Below are 18,943 nucleotides of genomic sequence, written 5' to 3' on the forward strand. Positions count from 1 at the left end.
TCTAAATTGTGCAAACTTAAGCACCCTGTTAGGACATCAATGGGCTGTATTTTCAAACAAAAGTGCTATTATGGGTACTTTGTTATTGCTGTTTGCAATAACAAAGTTATGGGTTAATAATAACTTAGTACCCATAATAACAAAGTTATTATGGGTACTAAGTCTATTGCTGTTTGCATCTAGTTAGCTAGGCAGACATTGATTCAGGCATCTAAAATATTAATTTGCCACTATAATGGTTGATATGAGAGATTAGATCAGACTTACCTCTATACTTGGCTCTATTTGTTTCTTCCTGTAGCCTTCGTTTGCGCCCTTGTGCACCCGAGAGTTTGGATTTCTTCATTTAAGCACTTGTAGTCTGGGCTACTTTTTGCAGTGGATAGCCATTCTCATTCCCTGATGAACACCGCTCCCCCCGCCCCCCTTATAACCTATCATTGTGCATTTTTAGTAGGCATAAGGAAATCACCGACCACTACTGCGTAGGCTACACTTGTTTTTCAACCTTTTTGAGCCAGGGCGCACTTTTTTCAATGAAAAAATCTCAAGGCACATCACCAATAGAAAATGTTGACTGAAACTAAAATGCTGTTGCCAATATTTACAATATACAGTCATTCTATAATTTTCCACGGTACACTTGGTGATCTCTCATGGCACACTAGTGTTCCGCGGTACTAGAGTTCAGCAACACAGTGGTTGAAAACACTGTACACCACTGATGCACTTGGTAACATCTCCATTCAATAACTCCATCCCTCCTTTTTGGTGGGGTTTTGGTCGCCCTTGGCGCCCCTGGGCACACTTTGCGCTCTAGGCAATTGCCGAGGTCGCCTATAGCAATCGCCGGCTATGATTACATGGCCAAAACAGAGAATAGCCGCGGATGTGCACTTGCGCACCCCAAGACACACTATAGACAGGGCGAACCACTGTTGAGCACTTATTGTTTCATGATTAACAACCACCACCACACCCCACCCCACCCCGCTTTTTTTGACAAATCGCACCCTGACTACATGCTTTGCTGTACAATTAAATTAGGCTAAGACATTATAATGCTGACTCGTTTTCAGAATAGTGGAAGTCATAATTTTTCTCCCCCCGTTTCTGCGCCCCTGGATGCACGCAGCGCCCTTAGCATTTGCCTATATTGCCTATGCCACGGGCCGGCTCTGGTCATGTAGACAGTATATTCCATTTGGATATTCTGAATTTAGCATTTTCTCATTAAGACATGTCGGATATACGGGCATTATTCGGGATTTAGGAGCATTCTTAGACATGCATACAGCGTATTCGGAATATGTGTCTCAATCTGTTCATACACAAACCAACTAGACAATCGGAATACAACCCCAATTCCATAAATTTAGGACACTGTGTAAAATAAAAAAAAAAACAGAACATGATGATTTGCAAATCTTGGAAACTCTATATTTCATTGAAAATCATACAAAGACAACATATCAAATGTTGAAACTGAGAAATTTTATTGGGTTTTTCTTGAAAAACATGCTCATTTTGAATTTGATGTCAGCAGCATGTTTCAGAAAAGTTGGGACAGGGGTGTGTTTACTATTGTGTTGCATCACCTCTACTTTTAACAACACTCTGTAAACGTTTGGGAACTGAGGAGACCAATTGCTGTAGTTTTGAAAGAAAAATGCTGTCCCATTCTTGCCTGATATACAATTTAAGTTGCTCAACAGTTCGGGGTCTCCTTTGCTGTATTTTGCACTTCATAATGTGCCAAATGTTTTAAATAGGAGACAGGTCTGGACTGCAGGCAGGCCAGTTTAGCACCCAGACTCTTTTACTACAGAGCCATGCAGTTTTAATATGTGCAGAAAGCAGTTTGGCATTGTCTTGCTGAAAGAAGGAAGGCCTTCCCTGAAAAAGATTTTGTCTGGATGGTAGCATATTGCTCTGAAACGTGTATATATCATTCAGCATTAATGATGCCTTCCCAGATGTACAAGCTACCCATGTCATGTGCACTAATGCACCCTCATACCATCACAGATGCTGGCTTTTGAACTGTGCACTGATAACAAGCCGGATGGTCGCTCTCCTCTTTAGCCTGGAGGACGTGGTGTTCATGATTTCTAAAAATAATTTCTACTTTTGATTCGTCAGACCTCGGGACAATTTTCCACTTCACCTCAGACCATCATAAAACAGCTCGGGCCCAGAGAAGGTGGCGGTGTTTCTGGATATTGTTTATATCTGCTTTTAACTTGCATTTGTGGATGCGGTAATGAAGTGTTTTCAAAGACGATGGTTTTCTGAAGTGTTTCTGAGCCCATACAGTGATTTCCACTACAGACACGTGTCTGCTTTTAATGCAGTGTCTCCTGAGGATCTGAAGATCACAGGCATCCAATGTCAGTTTTCAGCCTTGTCTCTTGCATACAGAGATTTCTCCAGATTCTCTGAATCTTTTAATGATATTATGGACCAGCGATCCCCAAATTCCAGTTTTACATTGAGGAACGTTATTCTTAAATTGTTGCGCTGTTTGCCCACGCAGTCTTTCACAAAGCGGTGAACCCCTCCCCATCTTTACTTCTGAGAGACTCCGCCTCTCTGGGATGCTCTTTTTATACCCAATCATCTTATTGACCTGTTGCCAATTCACCAAATTAGGTGTTTTTAGCATTACACAACTTTTTCAGTCTTTTGTTGCCCCGTCCCAGCTTTTCTGAAACGTGTTACGAACATCAAATTCAGAATGAGCATATATTTTTCACAAAACAATAACATTTCTTCGTTTCAACATTGTACTATTTTCAATGAAATTAGATTGGGGTTGTATGTACAACTGAATATTAGTGGAATATTCATTTTTATGAGGCATGTAAACAGCTTAGTAGGAATATTGTCTTTTTTTTTGGAATAAAGGCAAAAATTGGAATATTTTGTCCATGTAAACGTAGTGAACAAGAGGCGCAAGATTAATTTGTTTTTGTGTCAATTTCATATAAAATATTTCAAACCAACATGTAAATATTTTCATTTGAAACACACACACACACACACACACACACACACACACACACACACACACACAAAAAAAAAAAAGACGCCAGTGTTGAAATGACACAAGGTTAAATGTAGCTATAACTGGATAAAAATACAACAAAGTTGTTCTTTAATAAATAAATAAAAAAATTATCACTGGCAAATTGCTGTCATGGCGGCACGGTGGTGTAGTGGTTAGCGCTGTCGCCTCACAGCAAGAAGGTCCGGGTTCGAGCCCCGTGGCCGGCGAGGGCCTTTCTGTGTGGAGTTTGCATGTTCTCCCCGTGTCCGCGTGGGTTTCCTCCGGGTGCTCCGGTTTCCCCCACAGTCCAAAGTGTAACCAAGGGTTAGAAACACACACACACGCACGCACACACATACACGCACACAGAGTAAACTACCCAGTATACTACCCACACACTACATACAATCCACAGAATACACAGAATAGATACTTTTATTTTGAACCATTTACTCGTTTCCATCAGCGAATTGTTATTTCCATGGCACCACATGTCTCATGCAACTAGCTGTGTAACATCAGCAGCCAATCAGAGGCTACGCAAGTCACGTTCGGGCTCGCGCTGCAGAACTAAACAGAGCCGCTAAGTTACGTTAGCCGTTAGAAACATCACCATCAAGAACCGTCACCTGAGTGAGCTAGTAAGAAACCGCTAAAAGAAAAAAAACATCTTAACATAACCGGTGAAAAGGAAAAAAACAAGTGTCGTAACATCCCCCCAGAGAGCGCATTAACCACGAGAAGTCGGCTAACTGCCCCGTCCGTCCAGAGATCTGCGGTGAAATTCATCAACCGAGCAACGGTGAGAAATAAGCCATTTTATCTGCCCTGGTGCTGTTGTCCCACCTTATCTCCCGTAGTAAATAAGTGTAGTATCCATGTTGATGTTATGGACGCGCCGACATGAATGACGGTTGCCCACTCATGCCCGTAATGAGTGAATGCAGTGGTCACGCTAGTGTTATGAGTAAACTGATGTAAATGGTGAAACGGTTATAAACATATCCATGATGTGGTAGCCAATTCATGTTGATGTGTTTATAACAGTTAAAGGGAAAGTGTTTTACTTTCTTAATGACAATTTAAAGGGAGAGGAGAGTAATTTCATGTGTGTTTTGAATGTAATGTTTATTTGCACTATGCAACTTATTGAAGCTGTTCACTGTACTGAATTTAGAGTAACTAGAGGGTAATTTTTAGTGCAATTTTCTCTTTCATGAATAGGCCTATTAGTGTAAGAGTAAACTAAGCACGCTTCTGTCACTTGATACCTCTCAGCTTTAGATCAGAAAGGATGCTTCTATGTTATGTCTGTATTGTTATGTTATGGTTATGAAAGATAACTCTTTGAATGTTACAATGTTACTTTATCTTATTTGGATCAGTTTGTTTACCTACTTGCCTTAAGGAATAACAGCTCGCATGAACGACATGTTACTATGTGAGCTCTTAAGAACTTATAAACACTTAAGCTTATAAACAATGCGCTTAGGACGTAATGAATGTTATACAACTGAAGAAACTTAAATGAGATTTGTGAGTGAGTCATGCCAGTGTTAGATGTTACAGGGTACATCTTTTGACACGTAGATATTTTGTATGATGCATCTTAGATTTAGTATTGAGTGTTGATGTTGATGTTGAATAGAGTTGAAATATATGTCCTCTGACCCTACTTTTTGTAGGTCAGGTTTTTTTTGTTTTGTTTTGTTTAGTTTACAATAGTTTGAACTACAACTGTGGTCCCGGATTCCTCCAGTCACCCCGATGGCGAGCCGTCCCTTCAAGTGAACCTTCTGACATATACACCTATTCACACAAGTACCCTACGGTTCGAACTTGGGAACCAACTTTATATTTTTACCATTTTTTTATTTCGTTTAAGGGCCCCGGGGACAATTCATTTCTTTTCATAGTGTACACACTATTTTTATTTTTTATTATTTGGTTGGGTTATTTATAACTTTTTGGTATACAATATACGAGTATTTACTCAAAAAGAATATCCTTGTTGTCTCATTATTGTTGCATTCCATTGGCTCCTTGCGAATGTTAGTTCTTCTGATATCAGGTCCATAGTATTAGTTTCAGGCTTTCTGATATATATATTTACTGTAATTCACCCTTTTCTTAATTGCAAAGCTTGGTTACAAAAGACATGCAGGTTAGGTTAACTGGTGACTCTAAATTGACCGTAGGTGTGAATGTGAGTGTGAATGGTTGTCTGTGTCTATGTGTCAGCCCTGTGATGACCTGGCGACTTGTCCAGGGTGTACCCCGCCTTTCGCCCGTAGTCAGCTGGGATAGGCTCCAGCTTGCCTGCGACCCTGTAGAACAGGATAAAGCGGCTACAGATAATGAGATGAGATGAAATTGCTGTTATATAAGAAGAATAAAACACTCCAGGATGTGCGCTGATAGAAAAATAATCAGCTATGAGTTGCTGCCAATAACTCCACTGTTGTTGATTATTTTTCTATCAGCACACCCCTGTGGTGTTTTATTCCTCACCCAGGACACAATTTATGGTATGAACAATTTGTGTCGTTGTCTGAATTCCCAGTGGATGATTTACATTCCCTGGATAGTTTAGTATAATTTTACCCACAATGCACTGTACATCCAGCATGCATGGTGATTTCTGTCAAGTAAAAAATGTACAAAATTTATAAGAGAAATAAACTTTTATATAAATGTGAATCATGTACTGTTTATGAATGGTGTATTTAATTTCATTTAATACAGAAAGTGATTTCAGACACAGCCAGTGTTTGTTTGTTTCTTTTTCTTCAATTTCTTTCTTTCTTTCTTTCTTTCTTTCTTTCTTTCTTTCTTTCTTTCTTTCTTTCTTTCTTTCTTTCTTTCTTTCTTTCTTTCTTTGTGTGTGTGTGTGCGTGTAGAGCTATAACTGCTTTTTATTGTACAATCCTGTATTATAGAATAACAGGCAGGACATGACATCAGGTCTCCAAAGGATGGTCGGTTTTAAACACCTAAAAACTCTCTACAGAGGTAAAACGTTTCCTTTTGCCTGCTTCTCTCTTTAGTTTGCTGTTGTGTTGTCATGGTTACCTTCTCTCTGACCAGGATAGCCGAGCACTGCAGTGGCACTCCCATCATCTTGTGCGGGTTCCACGTGACTGAGTTCGCTCTGAAAGAGACAAAAAAATAGATACGGCGTCTATAAATCTGTATCATTTATGTTTGGGTTGCGAAGATGTCTAGTTGTAGACTTTTTGCTTTTTATACTCCAACCCCGATTCCAAAAAAGTTGGGACAAAGTACAAATTGTAAATAAAAACGGAATGCAATGATGTGGAAGTTTCAAAATTCCATATTTTATGCAGAATAGAACATAGATGACATATCAAATGTTTAAACTGAGAAAATGTATCATTTAAAGAGAAAAATTAGGTGATTTTAAATTTCATGACAACAACACATCTCAAAAAAGTTGGGACAAGGCCATGTTTCCCACTGTGAGACATCCCCTTTTCTCTTTACAACAGTCTGTAAACGTCTGGGGACTGAGGAGACAAGTTGCTCAAGTTTAGGGATAGGAATGTTAACCCATTCTTGTCTAATGTAGGATTCTAGTTGCTCAACTGTCTTAGGTCTTTTTTGTCGTATCTTCCGTTTTATGATGCGCCAAATGTTTTCTATGGGTGAAAGATCTGGACTGCAGGCTGGCCAGTTCAGTACCCGGACCCTTCTTCTACGCAGCCATGATGCTGTAATTGATGCAGTATGTGGTTTGGCATTGTCATGTTGGAAAATGCAAGGTCTTCCCTGAAAGAGACGTCGTCTGGATGGGAGCATATGTTGCTCTAGAACCTGGATATACCTTTCAGCATTGATGGGGTCTTTCCAGATGTGTAAGCTGCCCATGCCACATGCACTAATGCGACCCCATACCATCAGAGATGCAGGCTTCTGAACTGAGCACTGATAACTTGGGTCGTCCTTCTCCTCTTTAGTCCGAATGACACGGCGTCCCTGATTTCCATAAAGAACTTCAAATTTTGATTCGTCTGACCACAGAACAGTTTTCCACTTTGCCACAGTCCATTTTAAATGAGCCTTGGCCCAGAGAAGACGTCTGCGCTTCTGGATCGTGTTTAGATATGGCTTCTTCTTTGAACTATAGAGTTTTAGCTGGCAACGGCGGATGGCACGGTGAATTGTGTTCACAGATAATGTTCTCTGGAAATATTCCTGAGCCCATTTTGTGATTTCCAATACAGAAGCATGCCTGTATGTGATGCAGTGCCGTCTAAGGGCCCAAAGATCACGGGCACCCAGTATGGTTTTGCGGCCTTGACCCTTATGCACAGAGATTCTTCCAGATTCTCTGAATCTTTTGATGATATTATGCACTGTAGACGATGATATGTTCGAACTCTTTGCAATTTTACACTGTCGAACTCCTTTCTGATATTGCTCCACTATTTGTCGGCGCAGAATTAGGGGGATTGGTGATCCACTTCCCATCTTTACTTCTGAGAGCCGCTGCCACTCCAAGATGCTCTTTTTATACCCAGTCATGTTAATTGCCAATTGACCTAATGAGTTGCAATTTGGTCCTCCAGCTGTTCCTTTTTTGTACCTTTAACTTTTCCAGCCTCTTATTGCCCCTGTCCCAACTTTTTTGAGATGTGTTGCTGTCATAAAATTTCAAATGAGCCAATATTTGGCATGAAATTTCAAAATGTCTCACTTTCGACATTTGATATGTTGTCTATGTTCTATTGTGAATACAATATCAGTTTTTGAGATTTGTAAATTATTGCATTCCGTTTTTATTTACAATTTGTACTTTGTCCCAACTTTTTTGGAATCGGGGTTGTAGAAATCAAGTGTGTGTGTGTGATGTCACCAGAGGTGGACAGTAACTAAGTAGATTTACTTGAGTACTGTACTTAAGTACACTTTTTGAGTATCTGTACTTTGCTTGAGTATTATTTTTGTTGGAAACTTCTGACTTTAACTTCACTACATTTGAAAGGCAAATATCGTACTTTTCGCTCCACTACATTTCTATCAAGGTCCTCGTTCCTATAAAGCAGCTTTGAAAGCGGATGTTTTTTTCTTTTCTTTTCTAAAGCGTGATTGTTTTTTTCGCAGGCGACACTGAGACAGTCTATCAGTAATCACTAGGGTCACGTCATGTCCATAGACTGGATAAAATCAAGTTCAGTGATTTCTCAGCAGCGTTATTTAACACGATTGCTCAGTTGATGGTAGAATAGAAGGAGGCGGCTCTTCTGGGAAATGAATGCACTCATGGCTTCACCTAGAACCCATGTTTCAGTTTTCTGAAAGGATTAAAGATTCATTTTGTTTGAAATGTTTGCTTTGTTTGCCAAAAACGAACCACATCATGGCCTACAAAAACTTGCCGTCCAACCTGTGGAAGCATATTGAGGGATATAAACGTTTTATTCCAAGAGGAAGCTGGCAGTGAAGTTGTCTGTCCTTTTAGAGCTAGCGATAACGTTGCAATAGCTATGCAGTCTGGTTAGTCAAATGACTTTCTATGGATTTGCCTGCCAAGTTGCCATAGCCTTGCCCACGGCTAACGTTTACACACAGCTAGTTAACTTGGACACTGTTAGTTAGCATGTAAAAACGGAGTCACGCTAACATGAATAACGTTAACTTATCTGAAGTCCTTTCAGAAATGTGTTTTAGCAAAATCTTGCCAAATAAACAGAATGCAGAAATCTTTCTTTTCTAGTAGCGTTAGCTACACAATATGATTTCGAGTTTGAAAAGAGTTTGCTAGCATGTCAGGTGGAGTTTCACTGACTAGCTAGCTTAATGTTAAACCACCATGATGGCACAGCATGCGTTCATTTTGTGACTTCACATTTCTGTCTTTGATAATGGTATTAGCTTTTGTAAGTGTTGTAGCAATAATACAACAATGTGTTGACAGAAAGTGTACTTTTAATACTTAAGTATTTTTAAAAGCAAGTACTTCAGTACTTTAAGTAAAAATTTGACTGGACAACTTTCACTTGTATCGGAGTAACATTTGACCAGTGGGATCTGTACTTTGACTTACAGTAGTGCTTGAAAATTTGTGATTATAAGATTAGTATCCTATTTCTATAAATGATTTGACTGAATTTACTTAGTAAGAAAGCAAATAAGAAGCAAAATATCATGTAAAGGAGCAGAGGGGGATGCAAGCACAGAGTTTTTTATTAAATAAAAAGAAACACAAACACTTCCAAAACTAGAAGGGCACAAATCTACCATGGTTTACTATGGTTTTTATGTAGTAACCATGATTCTACCATGGTATCTCATGGTTATTCTAAGTACTATGAACCAACCATAGTATTACTATGGTTTATCCATGGTAGTAACCATGGATATACTATGGTATTTCATGGTGATTCTAAGTACTATGAACCAACCATAGCATTACTGTGGTTTATCCATAGTACTGCAGTAGCTGTGGTAGCCTCATAGTTGTATGTGTAATAGGTCATAGTAACTACGAAATTAGTTTAAAAAGGGATAGTATGGTTTTTAAAAGGATGCACTAACTGTAATATTACCATGCTTTCGTCCAGCAGTCAATGCTGTAGAGAATGATCTCGATTAACAGCCCAGATACATTAACATTTACTTAGAACCTAAAAATTTAAGTGAACATTGAGGTAAAATGCACCATGGTTTTCATGGTTACCCAAAAAACCATGAAAAACATGAATAACTATAAACCATGGTAAAACCATGGTTAGTTTTCATAGTAAAACCATGGTTAATTTTCGTAAGGGACATGGTAGAGTTCATATCTCCACCAAGCCACATGCTATCAACATCAAAATCAAATCACTTGAACCTACAGTGGTGCTTGAAAGTTTGTGAACCCTTTAGAATTTTCTATATTTCTGCATAAATATGACCTAAAACATCATCAGATTTTCACACAAGTCCTAAAAGTAGATAAAGAGAACCAAGTTAAACAAATGAGACAAAAATATTATACTTGGTCATTTATTTATTGAGGAAAATGATCCAATATTACATATCTGTGAGTGGCAAAAGTATGTGAACCTTTGCTTTCAGTATCTGGTGTGACCCCCTTGTGCAGCAATAACTGCAGCTAAACGTTTCCGGTAACTGTTGATCAGTCCTGTACACCGGCTTGGAGGAATTTTAGCCCATTCCTCCATACAGAACAGCTTCAACTCTGGGATGTTGGTGGGTTTCCTCACATGAACTGCTCGCTTCAGGTCCTTCCACAACATTTCCATTGGATTAAGGTCAGGACTTTGACTTGGCCATTCCAAAACATTAACTTTATTCTTCTTTAACCATTCTTTGGTAGAACGACTTGTGTGCTTAGGGTCGTTGTCTTGCTAGATGACCCACCTTCTCTTGAGATTCAGTTCATGGACAGATGTGCTGACATTTTCCTTTAGAATTCGCTGGTATAATTCAGAATTCATTGTTCCATCAATGATGGCAAGCCGTCCTGGCCCAGATGCAGCAAAACAGGCCCAAACCATGATACTACCACCACCATGTTTCACAGATGGGATAAGGTTCTTATGCTGGAATGCAGTGTTTTCCTTTCTCCAAACATAACACTTATCATTTCAACCGAAAAGTTCTATTTTGGTCTCATCCGTCCACAAAACATTCTTCCAATAGCCTTCTGGCTTGTCCATGTGATTTTCAGCAAACTGCAGATGAGCAGCAATGTTCTTTTTGGAGAGCAGTGGCTTTCTCCTTGCAACCCTGCCATGCACACCATTGTTGTTCAGTGTTCTCCTGATGGTGGATTCATGAACATTAACATTAGCCAATGTGAGAGAGGCATTCATTTGCTTAGAAGTTACCCTGGGGTCCTTTGTGACCTCGCCGACTGTTACACGCCTTGCTCTTGGAGTGATCTTTGTTGGTCGACCACTCCTGGGGAGGGTAACAATGGTCTTGAATTTTCTCCATTTGTACACAATCTGTCTGACTGTGGATTGGTGGAGTCCAAACTCTTTAGAGATGGTTTTGTAACCTTTTCCAGCCTGATGAGCATCAACAACACGTTTTCTGAGGTCCTCAGAAATCTCCTTTGTTCGTGCCATGATACACTTCCACAAACATGTGTTGTGAAGATCAGACTTTGATAGATCCCTGTTCTTTAAATAAAACAGGGTGCCCACTCACACCTGATTGTCATCCCATTGATTGAAAACACCTGACTCTAATTTCACCTTCAAATTAACTGCTAATCCTAGAGGTTCACATACTTTTGCCACTCACAGATATGTAATATTGGATCATTTTCCTCAATAAATAAATGACCAAGTATAATTTTTTTGTCTCATTTGTTTAACTGGGTTCTCTTTATCTACTTTTAGGACTTGTGTGAAAATCTGAGTATGTTTTAGGTCATATTTATGCAGAAATATAGAAAATTCTAAAGGGTCCACAAACTTTCAAGCACCACTGTAAGTAATGAAGTTGGGTACTTTGTCCATCTCTGGATGTCACATAACATCATGAACCATGTGAAGGCCACATGACTGTCACTGGAGTCTTAATGTGTGAGAGATGTAATGGGATGATGTCATAGGTGTGTTCAAGTTAATAAAAACGAATAAATAAATAAATAAATCACATCAACGCGTCAATCTTGTGATGCTGACTAATTTCCAAAGTTTAATCTTCCTGAAAGCTCTGAGTTGTGATGCAATTCTGACCAACATTGTAAATCCAACATACAACCAGTGCATAGTGATTTCTGGGAAGCCATAACCTAAAGGTTAGAGAAGCAGCTTTAAGACCAAAAGGTTGCTGGTTCAATTCCCTGGACCAGCAGGAATAGCTGAAATGTCCTTGAGCAAGACCCCCAACCCCCACCTGCTCCCCAGGCTGCTCTGGGTATGTGGTACATCCTTCTGGATAAGCGCGCCTGCTAAACACCATTAACATAATGTAATGTTACACGAATCTTCATAAATTCCTTGTTCACAATTTGCATTGGAATACTTTTTCATCATTACCTCTTTTGATTGACAAACGATTAAAAAATGTCACTGTTTGACAGATATGGTTCAATTCTTAGCTTCCATACAGTGATTATTGCACCTAGTGGTCAAAAAGGGAACTGCAACAAGCACTAATGGTGCGTTTGTCAAAAGAGAACATCCTTGCTGTGATCACTTGCCCAAATTCCCAAATTGAGTAGCGCCTTTAAATGCATGTTTTGGTTTGATTTTGTTTTGTGTGTATTAGTTTGTTGTATTCCTTTGCTGAGTATATATTGTTTGCAGTGTTTTAATCTTTTGTTTGTCGTGTTTATGATTTTCTTGCACTTTGTGGTGGGCGTGTAGTGACTTTTTCAATTGTGGGACTGATCACGCAAAACTACTTAAATCCAGCAGCTGATTATTGCTGCCAGTTGACTTCCCCTTTGCTCAGAGCAGGTTGGGCGTGGAAACTGGTAATTGTTAATTGGACAGGTGCTGGCGGAGGCCCATATATCCCGACTGAAAATGGATCAGAGAGCGCACGGAGGGAGCAAGACGGGTGTCCGGCGTGTGCTCGCTTAGGGGGAACGAGGAACGGCGCGGACCTGGCTGACTCGAGTTTCCCGGCTCGATTGGGCACCGGAGTTGTACTTGTACAACGCAAGATACCAGCTAAGTGAAGGAAAGTCTGAATGTCCTGTGTGTGAGAGATCTTGAGCCGTGTCATAGTGGTATAAGCAGCGCTAAGGAAGTGTTTTCCTCCTCAGCTGGAGTGGAGCCGAGCGGCAGCTACCAAACGCAGAAGTGCAGTGGGCTGCAAGGACACCGAGCGAGCCGGATGATTTGGGCCAGCCATACGAGTGACTCAACGCACACAAACGACGAGATATAGGGAAATGGTTGTGCCTATTGTGGTGTGAGTGTGGCATTTGTATATTTGGGGTGTTGTGGGTGCTGAGGACTGCTTTGCTATTTTTTTCAGCAAACCCGCCTGGGCGAGGAAGATAGAGTCGGACTTTGTAGCTTGTCTTTCCACTGGATGTCGGTGCTTGCATCACGCTGTGCCTGGCCATTGCACGGGGGTGAACTCGTTAAAGAAGCAAGCCGGAAAGTTTTAAAAGTGTTTTTTTTTTCCCTCCCTCCCGTGATTGTGGGCGGGACACGGTTGGACGCTCCCTATTTACTGTGCCCTTTATTCCATTGGGAAGAGTGGACTGAGTAGTTTGTTTCATAGACTGCTTTGTTTTTGAGTTTTTATCCATTTATAAAATCTTTTAACCTTTTAAAAAATATATAAATTTCGAAAAAATGACTCTTTGCTGCCTCCTCCATTTTCTTAACAGTGGTGAATTTTAAGCTGGTATTAGAACTTCGCACATTGTTGCGACACGTTCTATTTCTCCTGGGAAGCCGGATTTTCAAGTTCCCAGTCGGAAATGTCAACTTGAACGCTCCCTGAAGATAGATTTCCGACTCGGAAAGTCAGAGGAACCTGACCAACCCCAATTTCAAAATCCAAGATGGCTGTTCTGCACATCAACAGTCGTTAACACTGTAGCAATACGCTGTTTATTACACTTGTGTCTTATTTGTGTCTCGTTAAATCAGCTGTAAACAGAGTACTGTCCACGTTCTATCTGTTGGGACGGTGTTTGCAAAATACAGCGAAATGATTTCAGATCTGGTGTGGCTGACAATACTGGTATTGTGAATTGCTGGGACTGGTTTTCTGACTTGCTGTACTGGAACGCAGTCATCTCAGGTGTGACATCACATCATTCCCAGGTCTGATTTCCAAGGTAAATGGAACACAGTATATTAGAGGCCCATTGGGGCAGGAGCGACGCTGCCCCATGCTCTCTCTCTCTCTTTATGAACAGAAAAGTCGCCAGATTGAGCTACTTTACAAAGTTTCTGTGTAGCCAAGATCTTTTTTTTTTTGATAACAGATAACCAAAATTAAATTGAATACATTTACATACACAAATTTTATGTGCATATCATGTGTCTAAATATGCTCGAATTATTTGGGATAGTTTCAAGTGGTTTGTCTGGTTGTAGTTGAAGATGTAGACATAGTTGGAATGGAAATTTTGCTGAAATCTGGCAACCCTGGTTAATAAAGTGACAAAGCATTTTCACTTCATTTGGTTTGAGGCTATGGTGTTATTAATGTCGGTCTATACCAATATTGTTTTTAATACCTTGGGCCCACAGTAATTGGCTAACACTGTTGTGGTTACCCTGCCATACATATAGTATATCGAATATTTATTTATTTATTTATTTTTATTTTTTCCCTTTCTTTAACTTGTAAAGATTTTTATTACTTATTTTATTAATTTAAGGATTGATGGTGAAGCTAATAAAATCAAAAATACTAAAAAAAAAAATCTATTTTGCCGATTTTGACTTTCTTAAAATGGCCAAACTCACTGGAGATCGGTTAGCCATTGATGCTAAGTGCAATTAAAGTCTCATTTTAGTCATAAAGAGTCTTTTTTTCCCCCAAATTTACCAACACATTTGAGGAAAATGTTCATATTTCCAACATTTCTCTCATTTTCAAGGGTGGGTGGTGCATAAGGGCGACGCACTGCCAAAACGAAAAAAAAAAGTTTTTTTTTTTAAACAAACTTTCACCAGTGCTGCTCTAGGCCGTTTTAATCTGTCTCTGCACTGTAAATGCAAATATTCAAATTAATTAGAAATGATTAGTGAATCAAACTTAGAAATCATCAACCTGTTGTCAACACTAATATTAAATAAATAACTGCTAATTTCAAGTTGGAGAACACGCTTAACTTAGTGTACTCCACTTCAGTTAAATTAGAAAATATAATTTATTGTCCCAGAGTCCTTTGGGCGTTGTGTTTAGACATGCGCAGACCTGCCCCATCTACGCGCGGTCTTTTCAGCACATGCACCAGGATTAACAAAAGTGGAACATGTTTCCAGAGCCTTAAATGATGCGTTGTTTAGCATTTAAAATAAATGTTAATTGCAAAGTAAATCCAATGTGTTCACCATTCATTTTGTTTGGGGGCTCATTACCTTGTATTGTGTGTTTGTTTTTTTTTAATTAAATTAGCATGTGTCCTATTGTCTTTCGCAAAACTCTTTGGTCAAGAAAATTAAAGTTAAATTGGCCTCAATATGAAGGATGAGTAAAACTAGAGAATTAAGCTTTCACAATTCATGAATATTAAGTTAAATTTATGAAAAAAGATATCTGAAAGCCATTGATTTGAGTACTGTAAACTTAAAATAAATAAGTTAATGTAATCAAAATTATATAAGATGAGTACTGCAAACTCACAATAAATAAGTTAATGTAATCAAAATTATATGAGTACTGCAAACTCACAATAAATAAGTTAATGTAATCAAATTAATATAAGTTTATGTGAGTACTGCAAACTCAAAATAAATAAGTTAATGTAATCAAACTAATCTAAGTTAATTTGAGTACTGCAAACTCACAAAAAATAAGTTAACCCAATCTAATTTATCTAAATCAACATAAATGACTTTTTTTGAGGCAACGACTTTGCATATTTTTTTTAAGTAAAGTCAACTTATTATATTTTACAGTGTGGGTGTCATTGTCCAATCAGGGTGGTCTTGCTTCTAGAGTACCGCCCCTTTTGGGGCGATTTCAGTCACGTTGAAAATCGCCCAAGAGTTCACTGATAGAGTCCCATGTTAATATATTTCTTTTCTCCTGAATGACACTTTGATGCAATCTCTATGGGTTCCGGGGGGGCGTGCCCTAACGTGCTTGCGTCACTGCGAAGTGCGGCAAAGTTGCATTCGATCCTCTCAGTTTCTGAGGTGAGATGGATGTGGAAAGCAATTCAGTGCGGTCCTTAAAAGAAGTTCCATTTAGTCAGCGATCAAATCGAGCTAAATTGGCAACAAAACAAGCTGGACCCCCTCGACCAACTCTAAACATAAAACAAATTTCAACAAAAGGGGGGAAATTATATACTCGAGGTTTTACTTCGACATGGTACTAGCGCAAATCCTGGCAAGCTGGCTGCAAGGATGCCTCAGCGGTTTTCTGCTCCCCCTGCTTACTTTCCCACCCTGGAGGTGGCTCCACGGACAACACTGCTTGGACGGTCACTGGAGTTTCGGACATGCATCATTTGTCGGAGAAAATAAAAAAAACATGAGTCATCAAAGATTCACATGGGCAGCTGCCTGAAATTTTCGGCTTTTGGGAGAGTGAACATCGCTACACAGCTGGATGAGGGCTACAGGCTAACAGTTCACTGCCACAACGATGAGGTGAGCAAGAACAGGCACACATTAAACCGGCTCATCCAATGCGTGAAATTTTGTGGAGTGTTCGAGTTAGCTCTACGAGGCAAAGATGAAACTGAGGGCTCCAGTCACCGTGGTGTTTTTCTGGGTTTGGTTGACCTCGTGACTCACACACACACACACACACACACACACACACACACACACACACACACACACACACACACACACACAGAATCCGTTCACTTTTGATGTTTTCAATGTGCATTTTTATATTTGCCACACTTTGCTCTGAGAGTTAGCACTTTGGTAATATCCTTGGTAAATACCAGTAATTGCAAGATCTAAAGATCCACTCATCTATTTATTCAACTGCTATTGTTATGTTAGCCAACTATTTACAATGTTTTGTTACAGTAAGTGCACTTTCCTGTTGTCCTTAAGTTGCACAGTCTGTAAAATTCTTGCTGGTCATGGAGTTTGAAGTACAAAATCTATTTACAGAACATTCTGTAGAACAGTACTTTCAAGATTGGCAAATAAATATGTATTATTTTTTAAAAATATGGTTTCCTTTCTTATTTAGTTGTTGGACATATCTTTTATAAAGACATCATTCACATCATACAATGTTGAAATAATGTGAATAGTGAATAGGGCGTAATTGGAATTGATCATTGTGGAGCCAAACTATTCTTCGATTGTGAATGTTGTTTGCAACTTTACACCACAACCTATAGAGATCTTGCAGTCACGTGACCGGAAAGTTAACAGCCGCCATCTTGTCGGTAAAAAACACAGCTGAATACTGCTGCACTCGTGTACAGAATGGATCAATTTCAACCGACGGACTACACGGCTCATTTTTCTAATGAACAGATACAGTGGTGCTTGAAAGTTTGTGAACCCTTTAGAATTTTCTATATTTCTGCATAAATATGACCTAAAACATCATCAGATTTTCACACAAGTCCTAAAAGTAGATAAAGAGAACCCAGTTAAACAAATGAGACAAAAAATATTATACTTGCTCATTTATTTATTGAGGAAAATGATCCAATATTACATATCTGTGAGTGGCAAAAGTATGTGAACCTCTAGGATTAGCAGTTGATTTGAAGGTGAAATTAGAGTCAGGTGTTTTCAATCAATGGGATGACAATCAGGTGTGAGTGGGCACCCTGTTTTATTTAAAGAACAGGGGTCTGTCAAAGTCTGATCTTCACAACACATGTTTGTGGAAGTGTATCATGGCACGAACAAAGGAGATTTCTGAGGACCTCAGAAAACGCATTGTTGATGCTCATCAGGCTGGAAAAGGTTACAAAACCATTTCTAAAGAGTTTGGACTCCACCAATCCACAGTCAGACAGATTGTGTACAAATGGAGAAAATTTAAGACCGTTGTTACCCTCCCCAGGAGTGGTCAACCAACAAAGATCACTCCAAGAGCAAGGCGTGTAACAGTCGGCGAGGTCACAAAGGACCCCAGGGTAACTTCTAAGCAAATGAAGGCCTCTCTCACATTGGCTAATGTTAATGTTCATGAGTCCACCATCAGGAGAACACTGAACAACAGTGGTGTGCATGGCAGGGTTGCAAGGAGAAAGCCACTGCTCTCCAAAAAGAACATTGCTGCTCGTCTGCAGTTTGCTGAAAATCACATGGACAAGCCAAAAGGCTATTGGAAGAATGTTTTGTGGATGGATGAGACCAAAATAGAACTTTTCGGTTGAAATGATAAGCGTTATGTTTGGAGAAAGGAAAACACTGCATTCCAGCATAAGAACCTTATCCCATCTGTGAAACATGGTGGTGGTAGTATCATGGTTTGGGCCTGTTTTGCTGCATCTGGGCCAGGACGGCTTGCCATCATTGACGGAACAATGAATTCTGAATTATACCAGCGAATTCTAAAGGAAAATGTCAGGACATCTGTCCATGAACTGAATCTCAAGAGAAGGTGGGTCATGCAGCAAGACAACAACCCTAAGCACACAAGTCGTTCTACCAAAGAATGGTTAAAGAAGAATAAAGTTAATGTTTTGGAATGGCCAAGTCAAAGTCCTGACCTTAATCCAATGGAAATGTTGTGGAAGGACCTGAAGCGAGCAGTTCATGTGAGGAAACCCACCAACATCCCAGAGTTGAAGCTGTTCTGTACGGAGGAATGGGCTAAAATTCCTCCAAGCCGGTGTGCAGGACTGATCAACAGTTACCGCAAACGTTTAGTTGCAGTTATTGCTGCACAAGGGGGTCACACCAGATACTGAAAGCAAAGGTTCACATACTTTTGCCACTCACAGATATGTAATATTGAATCATTTTCCTCAATAAATAAATGACCAACTATAATATTTTTGTCTCATTTGTTTAACTTGGTTCTCTTTATCTACTTTTAGGACTTGTGTGAAAATCTGATGATGTTTTAGGTCATATTTATGCAGAAATATAGAAAATTCTAAAGGGTTCACAAACTTTCAAGCACCACTGTACTTAGATATATGTCTAAGATAAACGATCTACAGATTAGTGACCCTTTTCGCTTACCGGATGTAGTTTTCACGACCGTGTCAGTGGATATTGAACTGCCAGAGGTGGAATACCCAGATGTGTATAATTACCTCATCAACTT

General features: G+C 39.5%; 1 protein-coding gene across 1 annotated transcript in view; it reads right to left on the reverse strand.

Annotated features, from left to right (window-relative positions):
* Positions 1 to 18,943, reverse strand: part of gad1b (glutamate decarboxylase 1b) — a 107,653-nt gene that overhangs the window by 7,276 nt on the left and 81,434 nt on the right. The window contains exon 12 of the mRNA XM_060920100.1: positions 6,122 to 6,200. Coding sequence (XP_060776083.1) covers positions 6,122 to 6,200 — 79 coding nt within the window. The remainder of the gene's footprint in view (positions 1 to 6,121; positions 6,201 to 18,943) is intronic.

Source organism: Neoarius graeffei, chromosome 4, assembly GCF_027579695.1.
Source record: "Neoarius graeffei isolate fNeoGra1 chromosome 4, fNeoGra1.pri, whole genome shotgun sequence".
NCBI classification, from domain to species: Eukaryota; Metazoa; Chordata; class Actinopteri; order Siluriformes; family Ariidae; genus Neoarius; species Neoarius graeffei.